The 14,570-nt window shown below is 36.5% G+C and overlaps 1 protein-coding gene across 1 annotated transcript; it reads left to right on the top strand.

Annotated features, from left to right (window-relative positions):
• Nucleotides 1-11,594: 11,594 nt before the first annotated feature.
• LOC116168858 lies at nt 11,595-12,405 on the top strand. The gene is made up of 3 exons (XM_031484852.1): nt 11,595-11,680; nt 11,731-12,154; nt 12,198-12,405. Exons 1-3 carry the CDS (start codon nt 11,610-11,612, stop codon nt 12,234-12,236), a joined length of 534 nt encoding a protein of 177 aa, XP_031340712.1. The 5' UTR covers nt 11,595-11,609; the 3' UTR covers nt 12,237-12,405.
• The last annotated feature ends 2,165 nt before the right edge of the window (nt 12,406-14,570 follow it).

The following is a 14,570-nucleotide window of genomic DNA, read 5'->3' as shown; positions in this document are numbered from 1 at the left end:
CATTTGCGAAGCTCAAAGCAACCCAGGCCGAAGAGAATTACTAACTGTTGAACGAATTCTTTGGCGTCCTCAATAGATGAAACTCATCTACATAAAGACCCGAACGTATGGCGCGAGCGGCTAATGGATCAGAGTGTGTTCCAAAAGAGTAAGAGTGGCTAAACACAGAGCAGCTGAATCCCCATGCGTAATAGCATTGTATTTTATAAATACAATGGTAATAGTAGCTGGTTAGTAGATATGGGATCCTCATGTGAGAACCTACAACGAATCAGCTGATATTTTCGATGATCATTTTGCTGCCGTAGCTGAGGCATCAAACACGAATAACTAAAGGAACGAATTCTATTTTGGGGCGTAACATAACAATTAGGATTTTTGAATATTCCAAAAAACGGCAATTTTTGGCAAAAAAAATTGTTTGAATTCATTGAAATTTGCTTCGTAAAGTACAAAGTAAAATAAAGCATACTGCATACACTCAAATTTTGGGAATTTTATGAGGGTAGCTGCTAAACGAAACTGTTAATTTAGAAAATGTATGTTTGTTTCGATTTCCTCTATCACCAAAATTAGTTTTGTCAAATTTTATTATTGTTACACCAATATATACAGCACCAGACGAAATGGCGCATGTGGGTTTCAACTTTATCAATGTCCCTTCACTTTGTTTTTGTGAATAAATCCATTTATTTTTCCAAATTTAAAAAAAAATTGCTTCATAACTAAGCAAATTGATTCTGGTCATATTGTCATGAACGAATGTGAGAGAAAAGTGTTAAATGATGGTGCTCAGTAAATGCAGTTTCTGACTTGCCCAATATTTCTTATGCACTTTAACACACCGTACAAGACAGAGAGTTGTAATTACTAGGTATAATTAAAGCGCCATATTTAATTAAGAAGATATTTACAAATAAACCAACAACCTCTTGGGTTCATTAATTCCTCCGATTACAATTAGCAAGATTTATTAATTACATTAGTGTAATGTGCTATTTACTAAATAGCCGCACGTACTTGGCAATGTTAAAAGGCGCTTTTTCATTTTTATTAGCGTCCGAAATTTACGCGCGATGTTTGTCATATTTTGCTACCGCGATATTACTTTTTAAAAAAGTGATCAGCTACCTGTTTATAATACCATAAAGTTTCTGAATTATTATCTACAAGAGCGTATTTTAAAAAGATCTAGTTTTATGGTGAATTTTGACCGACATAATTTATAAATAATATAATCCGCAGCTGTTTTAAAATTAATTTTATGTAAAAATACATAATATGTTATTTAACAGTTTGCACCAGGGCTGCGGTGTCAGTTAAGCTGTCAACTAATTTGCACATTGAGTAGGAATCCTTATAAAATAGATAGTGTACACTCGTTTGTTTAATATTGCGTTAACATTCCCAAAATGTTAATAACTGACAATTGGTTTTATAGATTTTTATAGATTTGCCCGTTTTTGGGATGGAGAAGAGTTCAGAAAAAGAAAACGCAGCTTCTGTACGAATGAAATATCCCAATTTTGCCTTCAACCCCTTTCATGTACTTTGAAGCCAGCCACATCACATCTTATACCCATGGAGCTTGTTAACGACCACTTCAGACATAAGAAATTCTGTCTGATTGACAGTCCGACAACGGACTCCTTTATACAGTTTGGGAAAGGCTTGGACGACCGTGAAGGCTAATTTCATACACGTGGTGGAGCATTGTGGTTAAATCATGTCAATTTCAAAAACAAAGAATGAAAGTTATAAAAAAAATATAAAATGTTTATACAGATCTCCTTATTAAAAAGCTATGGAGGGTTTTTACACTTGGTTTTGAGTAAACAAAATTCCCTTCGGAGCGAGTTCTGGAGTCAGTTCTAAAACTTTCCGTAATGAAGTTTTATGACAATTTCTAGAAGAATACAATCTACATAAAGGATTTTTTAACATTTGTCGTTGGGGATATATTTGGTAGATTTTTAAATTTCTGTATGAAGTAAGAAGTAAGATGGTCCTTCAAAGCCTCTGAAACTTTTAGTAAAGAACCAGAGACTTGCACTAAAATATAAAAACGGTTTATGGAATTTAATTGTGTAAAATTAAATAGTTTATCATTGATCTCCTCGATAAATGATTGATAATGACCAATGGGACGGTATATACATGACACGTACTTCAGATCAAAGATCAGCGATTTTTTAAGTCAAACCCATTTTCCGAAGCGATGGTACCTATATGTTCAATATGTCGGTTGGAAACTTTCCTCCTTCTCTATCGAACGTGTTTTCTTTGGAGGACCCAAATTCTACGTTAAAGATAAGTTATGTGCAATTCAATGAATTGAAAGGATTCGTTACATAACACAGACAATACAAGAGGGTACCTACAGCGAAAAGAACGATTGACTCAGCTATGATTAACATTACAAAAGCAAGAATGCTTCGGCATCACTTCCTGATTATTCTGTGAAATTTATGCAACATAATTTGCGGTTTTCAATGAAAGGTACAACAGTTTCAAATTATGAAAGATGTTCACTTCCTCACAAAAATTGATTGGGTAGTGGTAGACCGTAGACATATCCATACACAAAACTTATATAGCAATATAGCCCATCTATCATTTTGTCATTTAATACGTAGAAAACAAATTGCCTCACGTCAAACTGCATTGACATCAATCGGATGCCTATAGAAGGAAAGGAGATGACTAAAGGTGAAATAGGTACACGACCTATTAGGCAAGTGGTTATGATGCAAAGGATTATTTTCATAAATTTTCTGTTCCATTAATATAAAAAAAGTTGGTACTTTCATATTTATGTTGCACCAGGAGGGCGCAGTTAAGAAATTGTTACATAATTGCTGAAAGAAACGAACTAGAGCACCCAGTCCAGTTTTCTGGTTTTTGCTTCATGCACAGTTAGGTATTATACGCGTAGAATTTCGGAATTAAACCATTTCAGTTTTTAGATACAAAAATTGTAACTGTCGCCTAGAAATGGGTTAATGCATTTTAAAGCACACTAAAACTTCACTAAAAGGTTATTGTTTTAAAGAGTGAATAGAATTACCGTTTCCGAGACATTAATGTCTTTACGCACTGTTATGATGAAATATTTATAACTGAATGCAAAATAACAACAGATTACTTATTCTGTTTGTTGCACCACAATAAGTGTACCCGGATATTAATCTGCTAATGGATGGCGTCATTACTTAATCTCATAAAGTAGTAGTTTCAATTATCTCCTGTTTGATAATCGTTAGCAACTCCTTCAAGGGGATCGATTTTTCTGCCTCAACAGAAACTAACACTTCCGACATTTACTATAAGCTAACCGACGGATATGAAATGGCAGTTTTACACTTCCGTTTTGCTCGTTTCCGTTTTTGCAAAATACAACGGATGCCGGATCGATTTAAAACATGACCGATATTTTATATCAACACTTTCAGTGTGTTTATGTAAAATGGTATTGCATCGCCGTTGCAATAAGAAAATCCGAACAAAAAATATGCACTGCGGGAAGTAAAAGGTTGATTTCGTAAAAGTTGATTACGTTTTAGCGCCCCTCTTACCTAATTTCTGCGGATTATGTCACTATAGCCGACCAATATTGTCTGTAATTATGCAACAGTTTCGCATGTAAGACTTCATTTGAAACTTCAAACTTTATTATAGACTTATATTGTCGCTTATAATTAGACTTTATGAATCCATGCGTCATAAAACGTTAGTTTCGTTTAGAACTATTAATATACAAAAAATGAATGTGCCGCACGATTCGTTTATTTGTCTGTCATAAATCTTTAATCATATCTCATATTTTCAATTATGTAATTGGATTTAATGGGAAATTAGATCTTTTAGGGTAGAATGTTGGTCGCTAAGCATATCTGACTTAAGGCAGGTTTTGTGCTAAATCGAAAATTAAAATTTGCAGGTTATACCGATTTGATATTCTATCGTTTATTTATCAACTCTACTGATAACTGAAGATATAGATAATCGTGCGTGTTTGATGGTATCGGTTTGTCACGTAGATAATATTTTGCTATGGACGAACTTTTTACAATCAAACAGGAATCGGTGTTCAAATAGTAGGTGATTTTCCCCAACTTCTCTGGGAATTCAAACGTAAGGTTTCCGAAATTTCTACAATATTGTAGCGAACATTCCAGAAATTTCCACCAACATTAAGGCGCAATGAAAGGTTAGTCATCGGCGATAAAGTACGAACGAGGATCTGACGTTATCTTTACGAGCAGTATGACGTATTTTATTCTGGAATGTTCGCGACCGCTCGGGAGCATTCGACTTTACTATACAAGCAAATCCGATTGCGTTACAGATCAGTTACAATTAGAACACCGAAGTAATAAATGGTTTGCGTCGTTATACATTGTGTATTCATGAGTGATAAATAATACTTGGACTGTTATAAATTAATCAATTTGCGTTGGATGTTTTGCGAACGATTCGAGAACACCAGTAGCATGAGCATGAGCGAAAGAACATTTGGACATTTCCTGTTTTAGCGGCCTTTACGATTACGAAAAATGCCCGTTAGGGATTAGTTGGGATAACTTTGGCTAGTCTTGTACACAAATTTATAACATATAAATTTATCACAAACGAGCGCGAACTTCACAATAATCACTTCGGCATCGATGTGGAAACTGCTATTAAACACGCTTCAATGTGCTTATATGTGCAAACGCAAAGTGTCTAGAAAAAATCATGAAGTCTAGAAGGGGAATCTATATTTCAAGGAAAGAATGCGTCGCATCGGCTTTCATCCCTTATCGTCAGCAGGCGCCCCGATATCTGACATGCTCGCTACAATTTAAATCGCATGGCAAACCCTCTTAGGTTATACCTAGTGTAGTTTATGCTGTTTTCCTTTCTATTAGTCTCCAAATCCTTTTCTGTTCTGTTCTCTTATCATTGTGTTAATTTTTATTTCATTTCACCATGGAGTCTCAATGTTCCTGAACTATGGGAGGCTTATTTTTTAATTGTAACCACAGTTCTTTTATACACCGAAAAAACCCAGTGACGCCTATCGTTACCAATAAACTTCGCCCTATTGTGCCATAAGCGGGGGTTTTTATGCCTTTCATTATTTACTTTATTGTCGTAATGGTACCTCCTTTTCACATTACAAATGCGTTATTTTAATGAAAATAGTAGTAAAGAGGAACTATTCTCTGCACTTTTTTCGTGGGTATCTTAATGTTATGAAAGCGCAGAGGCACCACATCAATTTGACTTGCACCACGAAAGCCTTTATTTCGAGTTGCAACACGAAATTTCGACTTGTAACACGAAATTCGAAATTCGACAATACGAAATTTCTACTTGCAACACGAAAACACGAAATTTCAACTTTCAGCACAAAATTTCGGTTTGCAACACGAAATTTTGACTTGCAACACGAAATTCGCCAAAAAAATAAAAACAAACTGATGTGGCCCCTCTGCGCTTCCGTAAAAAGTACCCATTGTTATTGCCCCAAACAGTTTACAAAGTTTATGTATTTTGCCATTTCTGCGAAAAATGAGGAACATGCCGGTGTTTTGAGCCCTTTGGCAAAGATCATACTACACTGATTTTTGCCGTTGGTTAATGGCATGTTGCAAGTAAACCCTGTTAATCTGCAGCTCATGGCCAAAGAATCTGGGAAACCATGTGTGTGGATCAGTAGTTACCTTATTACCAAATCCGCAATTGATGCCCTTAAGTTTGACAAAACTGGCTCACAAATTCGACGGTAATCCTAATTTTGTAATTTAAAATTATTTGTTCCCTATTCAATGAAAGTCATGCAGATAAAATTTAAATGACTTCCTTTCGAAAAACTACATTTTTAGAATTAAAGACAAGCACGTGCATGAAGTTCTGGGAAGATACAATCTAGGATTGTCTTAAATTCCAGTGTGAGTTGAGAAATGAACGTGACCTTGCAGGGACTTCCGGAAACAAGTTGTTTTTCTTTAAAATATAATATACAGCAGTTTATTAAAGTACCGCCGTGCGTTTACGAATGGATGCTTTGAAATCAAAGGAGAGGAAGTACATTGATTTAATTGATCACGGCAAGGTTATTTATCAATTTTATTTAATTTTAACAGTTGCATTTTGACGTTTCCCTGTGGTTAGTAATAATTATAATTTGGTAGTGCCAGGACGAATTTGTCACGTCCATCGTGGGCATTGGGAAATGACCGGAACATCTAGGCTAAACTCGAAACAAATTCATACGGAAAGGTCAAATAAATTTGCACAATCTACGATCACTGCCATATCAGTACAATGTCGTTATTTATTTAACCTAACGGGTAGAGATGACAGAACATCTCACATGACAAGCAATTAAAAATAGATATTAACTCAGCTGAATAATAAGTGTTGAAACGAGCAATTCTTGTGGACTTTCCGGTATGAGTTCCGTTATAACTTAGTCACAAAAAGATAGTTAATGGGTATTTATTGAAATGGGGGCCACGTTATTGGAGGATGCGGCCCTCGTAAGCCAACAGGAAGTAATCCGAATGCTTGAGGCTAAACTATCCGTTAACTTGACATCCAAGCCGGAGCAAAAATCTTCACAGAATCAAATCTGTGGCCACTTTTATAATTTATCTTAATTGCGAGTGAAAATTGTTAAACAAAATTTCTTACGTTGATAAATCGTTTTGGTAATTCGACAACGGGCGCATTTTTCAACGTGACTAAAAACCGATGTAAACACATTCGTTTCCTTCAGTAAATGACCTCTTGTTGTTTTATCGACTTTATGTTTACTGGAAATAATAATGGGATGCCGTGAGTTCCGGGATACAATACTCTCTATGGCATGTCATTTTTTTCTTAGAGAACTAACCACGAGTGAGTACTATGATTAATCAGTCACGATAAAATGACGTAACCTGTTGCTTTTCAGAAGCCTTCATGGTGTACCACAAATTGCGTGTTTAATACGTAACTTTTAAGTAATTGCAACGATTACGATCTGTCTACTTCATTTAACCAAATTTAGCCTTTTACTATCTTGCGGTCCGGATAGGGCGACCGCAAAAATCTGTGAACACTTTAGGCTTTCTTCATGTGCGCATCAGAAAGTCTCATTTCCTTCTTCTTTTAACTGGAATCGCCGAGAATTTTATCGGTGGTATTTCGCAGGCGCCACGGTCAACTGGTATGGTGCAACAATCGTGGTTTCTCTAGGGACAGGGTTGGATTCAAAATCAAAACGATAATGAAACGATAGTTTTATTGTATTGGAAGCCAGTGAAAGTATAGATCAGGATTCATTGATGGTGGACATCTATCTCAAGAAAGCGAAGCGTCATCAGTAAGAACAAACAGCAGCTGTTGGAAACACTGGAATTCTTGTTGCCGTCTATATGGCCGAACAAATATCACCCACGAAAAACTGCAACGAACGTAAGATGTGCCAAACAAGATGGTTTCTGCACGCCTACATGCCATAAGGAACCAGCTTGTGAAAACCCGGTTTCTAGGTAAGTACATGTACATGGAATAATGATCGGTAAATTAAATCTAAATCTAATCGGCCAAATTTGACCACCCACCCTGTATTGCTGTATTATTTCCACCCCTCACTACCCAACAGGTGATTCTAAATTTCGTTTTGGAAAATCCAACTGAAATTTTGTGCGGACCACAAAAATAGTCAGAATTTCATGAAATTTGATGGATACACCCTTTATGGAATGCGGTTGAAATTTTCATTTGCTATAATTAGCTAAAGCAGCGAACAATGGCAAAGCGTATGGTGTGACAATTGCATAAGCACGTATTTCGTTCAAAAATTAAGAATTTGCGTAAGGAAAAAGCTGCTATTGCATTAATAATATTAATAGTGATAATAGCAAACAGGTCCACTGCCAAATGCAGCTTTCACTTATGTTTTAATATCAGATGAACCTTTTGCTCTCGGAAAACATAATGAAGGAAGGCTTATCAACAAATGGCAAAAGCGAGAGAAAACATTCTGACCGGGAGGCAGCGTACATAGTAACTAAACCATAAGCGACAAAAAATTCGACAATACAGGCTGAAAGTACTTTGAAAACTAATAATAAAATCACTCGTCTGCCACTCGTAAGTGGCAGCATTAACTTGGGGCGGCGCTGAATAGGTGACTTCTTTAGATGATCAACTAAATTACCAAACTATAAGGGTCGCGGAAAAGATTTGTATCAATAAATCCCATTTTTTCCATAGTTTTCAAATATGCTATGGCAGACGATTTCAAGTGGAGTGTTGGTAGCGAAAGACGCCCTCCAATGTAGGGAAAAACACCCCTGAACTAAACCATGAGGACCGTATAAAAATTATATACATACAAAACTCCTCTTTTTGTCACTGCTTTAAAATATATCCTGGCAGACGATATTAAGTGTAGCTTTAATACTGGCAGACGTCTTAGAAGTTAAAAAATTTAGGTATAGTAAATCCCAGCGAGTGCGAGCGTGTGAGAGATAAGCGCGCGAGAGCACAACGAACAGAGATAGCTATAGATTTACGCACCGCTTGGAGTTACCAAACGAATTAAATTAGGGAAAATAATAAATTGTTTATTTCGCGATAAGATTGTCGGTATTTCTTGAATTCTTCTCAGACTGAGAAACAGAAAACTTGAAGAGAAAAGAATATAGATCTTTAGCTCGTTCTAAACTATCCTCTGACTCCAGTTCCGTTTGTCTCTATGCAACATTGATAGATTGATGATTAAAATCGACAAGTTTGTTTTGCTGAAACTTTTTCGGAAGTATGATTTCTTCAAGTGCTCCTAGTCCATCGCCAGTTGTAGATGTTGTTTTAATTCATGGATTATTTTTTTGCATCTTTCAAAAGATCTCCGGTAAACCTTTGAGCGATTTTCTGAACACATCCTCGGCAAGATTTGTGCTGTGTCAGCGAGAGAAGTACATCTTACTTTTGACAGATAGTTACCCCTTCCATGAAAGACGCAGAACATGATCGTCGGGATCAAAATAAGGAAAGATTACAATCCTACTCAATTTCTGTTTCCACTCAGAAGCAGCCTGCAAATTTCATAAAACCACTTCGCAATGATAGCTCAAAGCCTCTTTTATAGATTACTTATACCGTTCATAGTCAAAAAAGACCTGTTGTGCTTTACTTGGAAGGAAAGTTGTGTTTGCCACATATGAAGATAAGTGCTATAAATTTGTGACAAGGGAAGATGATGTGGTAAAAACTGAATTGTGCTGCAGTCACTAAGAGGCAGATTCTCGAATAATTTACCATCTTGGTAAACTACCAACAAGTAGCAAAGTCATTATTAGCGCTTCCGATATGGATATTGCTGTTATTGTTTTGGGAAATGTAAAATTGACGCTACCATCAAGGTAGATGGAAGTAGGTCTCTTTTCCAATAACACGCAGAAATTCATAAATCTTCGAGAGATGTTCGTGAATTTGGGTGTTGATGTGTGTAACGCGCAGGATAACGCGTTACCGGATTCCCACGCATTTACCGGATGTAGGTATGACTTGTGTATGGCCCTCATGGTTTAGTTCATCGCAATTTAGGCGAATGCCACCGAAAAACGTGTGAGATTCTACAATCCGTTTGATTGAAGTGGATGGAACTATGTGAATCAGAAGTTTAGAATCAAATGGTTTGAAAGATCTCAGTAGTCAGTATCCTATCGCTATCTGTTGGTTATGCTCTCGCGCGCTTATCTCTCACACGCTCGCACTCGCTGGGATTTACTATACCTAAATTTTTTAACTTCTAAGACGTCTGCCACTATTAAAGCTACACTTAATATCGTCTGCCAGGATATATATTTTGAAGTAGTGACAAAAAGAGGAATTTTTTATGTATAATTTTTATACGGTCCTCATGGTTTAGTGCAGGGGTGTTTTCCCCTACATTGGAGGGCGTCTTTCGCTACCAACGCTGCACTTGAAATCGTCTGCCATAGCATATTTGAAAGCTATGAAAAAAATGGGATTTCTTGATACAAATCTTTTCCGTGACCCTTATAGTTTGGTAATTTAGTTGATCACCTAAAGAACTCACCTATTCAGCGCCGCCCCAAGTTAATGCTGCCACTTACGACTGGCAGACGAGTGATTTTATTATTAGTTTTCAACGTACTTTCAGCCTGTATTGTCGAATTTTTTGTCGCTTATGGTTTAGTTACTATGTACGCTGCCTCCCGGTCTATTCTATTCTCGACTACCACGAGCTTGATCAATTGTAATAATCTTAAAACCTTAATATTGGTCATAGTTCTTTTAATTGCAATTTACTAACATTTTTTATTCAGAATTTCATTTTCTTTCAAACTATGTAGATGTATATACAGGGTTTTCCATAAATAACATGTTATTTTATTTGACATAGGCTTAAAACATTTAAGGCATATAGCTTTCAAGTTTCCGTGTATCTCACAGTCTTACCTATTGGTCATCCGTCGTATCTCACTAAGTACTAAGTCACCCTACAAAAATGCCATTGGGATCTAGTTGAATATCGAATTGGAATCGGTTATGTGCTTTGGTGCTGAGTAGACGTGCTCTTCCTGCGCTGTAAATTTAAATTCTCAATAGTAAAAGTGTGATAGTTATTATCATTAATCAAGATGCCTACAACAAGGAGTGGAGAAAGCGGCGGCATCAGTGATATGGACTTACTTGCACAAAAGGTGGTCGATAAACTTTTGGCATCCGATGTTTTAACAGAAAAGTTCAAATCTGCAATCTCTGTGTCCATAAAGGAAGAATTATCAACAGCCTTACAAGTTTACGAAGATAAAATTAACGCTCTTGAGCGTGAACTGAAAGAAAAACAAGCTGAAGTAGACAACATCCTAGACGCTCATGAGCAATATACGCGTGTTAACAGCATCCGTATTTTCGGTGTACCTGAAGAGCCTAACGAAAAGGTGTCCGAGGTGGTACGTAACATGTGTCAAGAGAAATTAAATTGTGTTATATCTATATCTGATATTGACATTTGTCATCGTTTACCGTCCGACGGGAAAACTCAAAAACCGATTATTGTAAAATTTGTACGTCGTGACATCAAGAACCAAATCTTTTACAACAAAAAGAAGTTAAAAGGTACGTCTATAGTTATCCGAGAAGATCTCACTCGTCATCGGATGTTGTTATTGAAAGAAGCAGTAAATATATTCGGCAGCAAAAGGGTTTGGACTAGCGATGGAAAAATTTGTGTCAAAACTGATACTGGTATCAAGAGATGCACAACTCGCCAACACCTCAACAACCTTGTCAGAAATAAGTGAAGATATGGTTATCGGACGCATGCAGCAATGTTTATGTACACTAAAGCGTAACCTAAGTTTGTAAATGTAAACATTTGATTTCTATCCTTATTGTATACTTCTTTGTGATTGTTTATTTTTTCCTTTCTTTACATTTTTATTACATCCTATACTTGATTCTATTTTAGTTAATGCGTTTTGCGCACATCAATGTTAGGTCTCTAATTCCTAAATTGCACATTGTTCAAAGCTTCTTGGAAAATGATGATTATGATGTCTTAGCGGTCAGTGAGACTTGGTTGAATGCGAAAATAAGCGATGACTATCTTTGTACTCCTGGCTACAATTTGGTTAGAAATGATCGAGCTCAGGAGAAGAGAGGAGGAGGGGTCTGTATCTATATTAAAAATTCATTTAATTACAGTGTATTAAAAACCAGCAGTAACACATCTCAGCAGGTGTGGTTGAATATTATTATGACTAAATTGTCTCTGGTTGTTGGGGTGGTATATAAATCGCCTGAAGTGAACGGTAAGATATTCTGTGATGAATTTGAGGAGACTTGTTCTGAGTTTTTACTCAAGGTTGACTTCTTCATTTGTTTAGGGGACCTAAATATTAATATTTTAGATACAGCGTCGCATAAAACACGTTATTATTTGAACATGTTAGAATGTGTAGGTTTGGTTCAAATTATTAATGAAGCAACTCGATCTGACACGGCACTCTTAGACCACATATTGGTATCCGACATTAATCGTATACGAGAATCTGGCATTGGTGGCACATTATTCGCTGATCATGAAACCATCTTCTGTGAAATCGAACACGATAAAACTGAACCATATAATTTCTACAAAACGGTACGTAATTTTAAAAATGTTAATATGGAGCTGTTTTTTGCAGACATTCAAAGAGTGGCATGGCAAAGGATATTCTACTTGAGGGACGTAGACTCAAAAATAAATTATCTTAATAATCATATACTAAATATAATAAACAAACACGCACCCTTAAAAATAGTTTCAGGAAAAACCAAACCCCAGGCTCCGTGGTTATCTGATAACACGAAATACTTAATGCGTCTAAGGGACAAAGCTTACTGTAAATTCAAGCAAACCAAATCTCCACAGCAGTGGGAATACTATAAAGCGCTTCGTAATCTCACCAACAAAACTGTAAAGTTGGAAAAAAAAGCGTTTGTTGAATTTAAACTTAGAGGAAATGACCCTAAAGTCTTGTGGAGAGAGCTTAAAAAATTAAAAGTTGTTGCCAATAAGAAGAAATTAATTCCTCCGCATCTTCAACGGGCTGATGAGATAAATGATTACTTTGTTGATAGTATTCCCATTGTTGCTGGCGATCAGTTTAATATTGACGACTATTGTGTTTCTTCATCTCAAATTGTGGCCAATTTTGAATTTTCCGTTATCGATGTAGGTACCTACGATTGCCAAGATTATCAATAGTATTAAAACGAAAAGTGCTGGTTGGGATGGACTAAACGTTGACATTATTAAACTATTTTGTCCTAACATTTTGCCGTATGTGGCTCATATAATTAATTATTGCTTACTTACTAACACATTTCTAACCCTTTGGAAGAAGGCAATAGTAATTCCTATCATCAAAGGAGCTAAAGCAGATAAATTCAGCGACTTACGCCCAATCAGTCTACTGCCCGTACTGTCAAAAGTTTTCGAAAAGATAGTGGACGGCCAACTACGTTGTTACTTGACCCAGAATAACATTCTCCCTGACAATCAATCAGGGTTTCGGCCTGGTTATAGCTGCACCACTGCACTACTAAATGTTACGGATGATTTACTGAAAGCTAAGGATGAGAACAAGATGTCCATATTGCTACTCTTGGATTTCAGTAGAGCATTCGATACAATTAATCACCAAACTGCAATTTCCATCTTACGTGCTACAGGTCTTTCTCCTAATGCTACCTCATTACTTCATAGCTACCTAACGGGCAGGTCACAGTGCGTTACTTTAATGGGTAAGTCATCTGGGTACAGGGAACTATCTAGGGGTGTGCCGCAAGGGTATATTCTTGGCCCCTTATTGTTCACTATATATACTTTGTTTTATACATCAGTTCCTAAGACGTGTCTAGTTCACATGTATGCAGACGACATGCAGTTGTACCACTCCTTTAAAAGTGAACATTTACACGAAGCGCTAAATCTGATTCAAAGTGACCTTAAGGCTATTGAAAGGGCTTCATTGGAGCACTCGCTGGTTCTCAATCCTCTAAAATCGGCAGTCATGTTGTTTGGTAACAAGCAGAAAGTCACCGACTTGAAACATTTGGTAAAATTCAGAATTGGCGACAAAGCTGTTGCACTAAAGGAGGAAGCAAAAAATTTAGGAATAATGATAGACAATTCGTTTAGATACAACAAATTACTCACTAGCTACATCCAGAGAGCATATGCAAATTTAAAATGTATCTTTCCCCATAGGCACTACTTGTCCCAAACTTTAAAAGCTCAACTCTGTAACGCGCTGGTACTAAGCCACTTTAATTACTGTTCGCAAGTCTACGGTCCGTGCATCACTCAGGATATGTCTGCAAGAATACAGCGAGTACAAAACTCCTGTATTAGACTAGTATTTGGTCTTAGGAAGTTTGATCGAGTATCTTCCAAATTAAAAGAATTACGCTGGTTCAGCATGAGGGATAGGCGACTGCTTACTGCGGCGTGTCTGTATGTATCATAAAATTATCTGGAACAAATCTCCTCCATATTTATACCGCAAAATATCTTTTAGAACCGATGTTCACAACTTAAATTTACGGTTTAGAGGTGGGATTACTCCACCCTCTCATCACACCGAAATGTACAAGAGATCTTTTAGTTATAATATTTTTAAAGTATATTCCTCTGTTCCAGATTTGATTAAGCCCCTTTCTCCGCAGTATTTCAAAATTAAATTGCGTCAAATATTAGCCCATGACTCTGTACGTACGTTGTAGATTGTCATTCATGTCTATCTTGTTTAACTTGTCTCTCGTCTCTTTGTCCGCTTTTCTTAGTATATTACTCAATCTCTTTTCATCTCACTCTCATTTAGTTACTCCTATGTGCATTTATTACTATTTCATATTTTCCTTTTTATTATATTACTCAGTTATAAGCATTACTTGATTATGTTAATTCTAATTGTATTCAGGGAGTCGGTGGAAGATCAGAACCTGCCTGTGCAGCAACTGAACCGATAACCCCTGTGGTTTCCATTTCTTTAATTTGGTGGAAATAAACACAT

Source organism: Photinus pyralis, unplaced genomic scaffold (assembly GCF_008802855.1).
Source record: "Photinus pyralis isolate 1611_PpyrPB1 unplaced genomic scaffold, Ppyr1.3 Ppyr1.4_LG4, whole genome shotgun sequence".
NCBI classification, from domain to species: Eukaryota; Metazoa; Arthropoda; class Insecta; order Coleoptera; family Lampyridae; genus Photinus; species Photinus pyralis.
This window is presented reverse-complemented; position numbering and strand designations above follow the sequence as displayed.

Coding starts and splice junctions, on each gene's coding strand:
- LOC116168858 (XM_031484852.1), top strand. CDS start 11,610: ATGACTATCTTTGTACTCCTGGCTACAATTTGGTTAGAAATGATCGAG. Junction 11,681..11,730: donor AGGAGAAGAGAGGAGGAGGG/GTCTGTATCTAT, acceptor ATTAAAAACCAG/CAGTAACACATCTCAGCAGG. Junction 12,155..12,197: donor CATATAATTTCTACAAAACG/GTACGTAATTTT, acceptor TGTTTTTTGCAG/ACATTCAAAGAGTGGCATGG.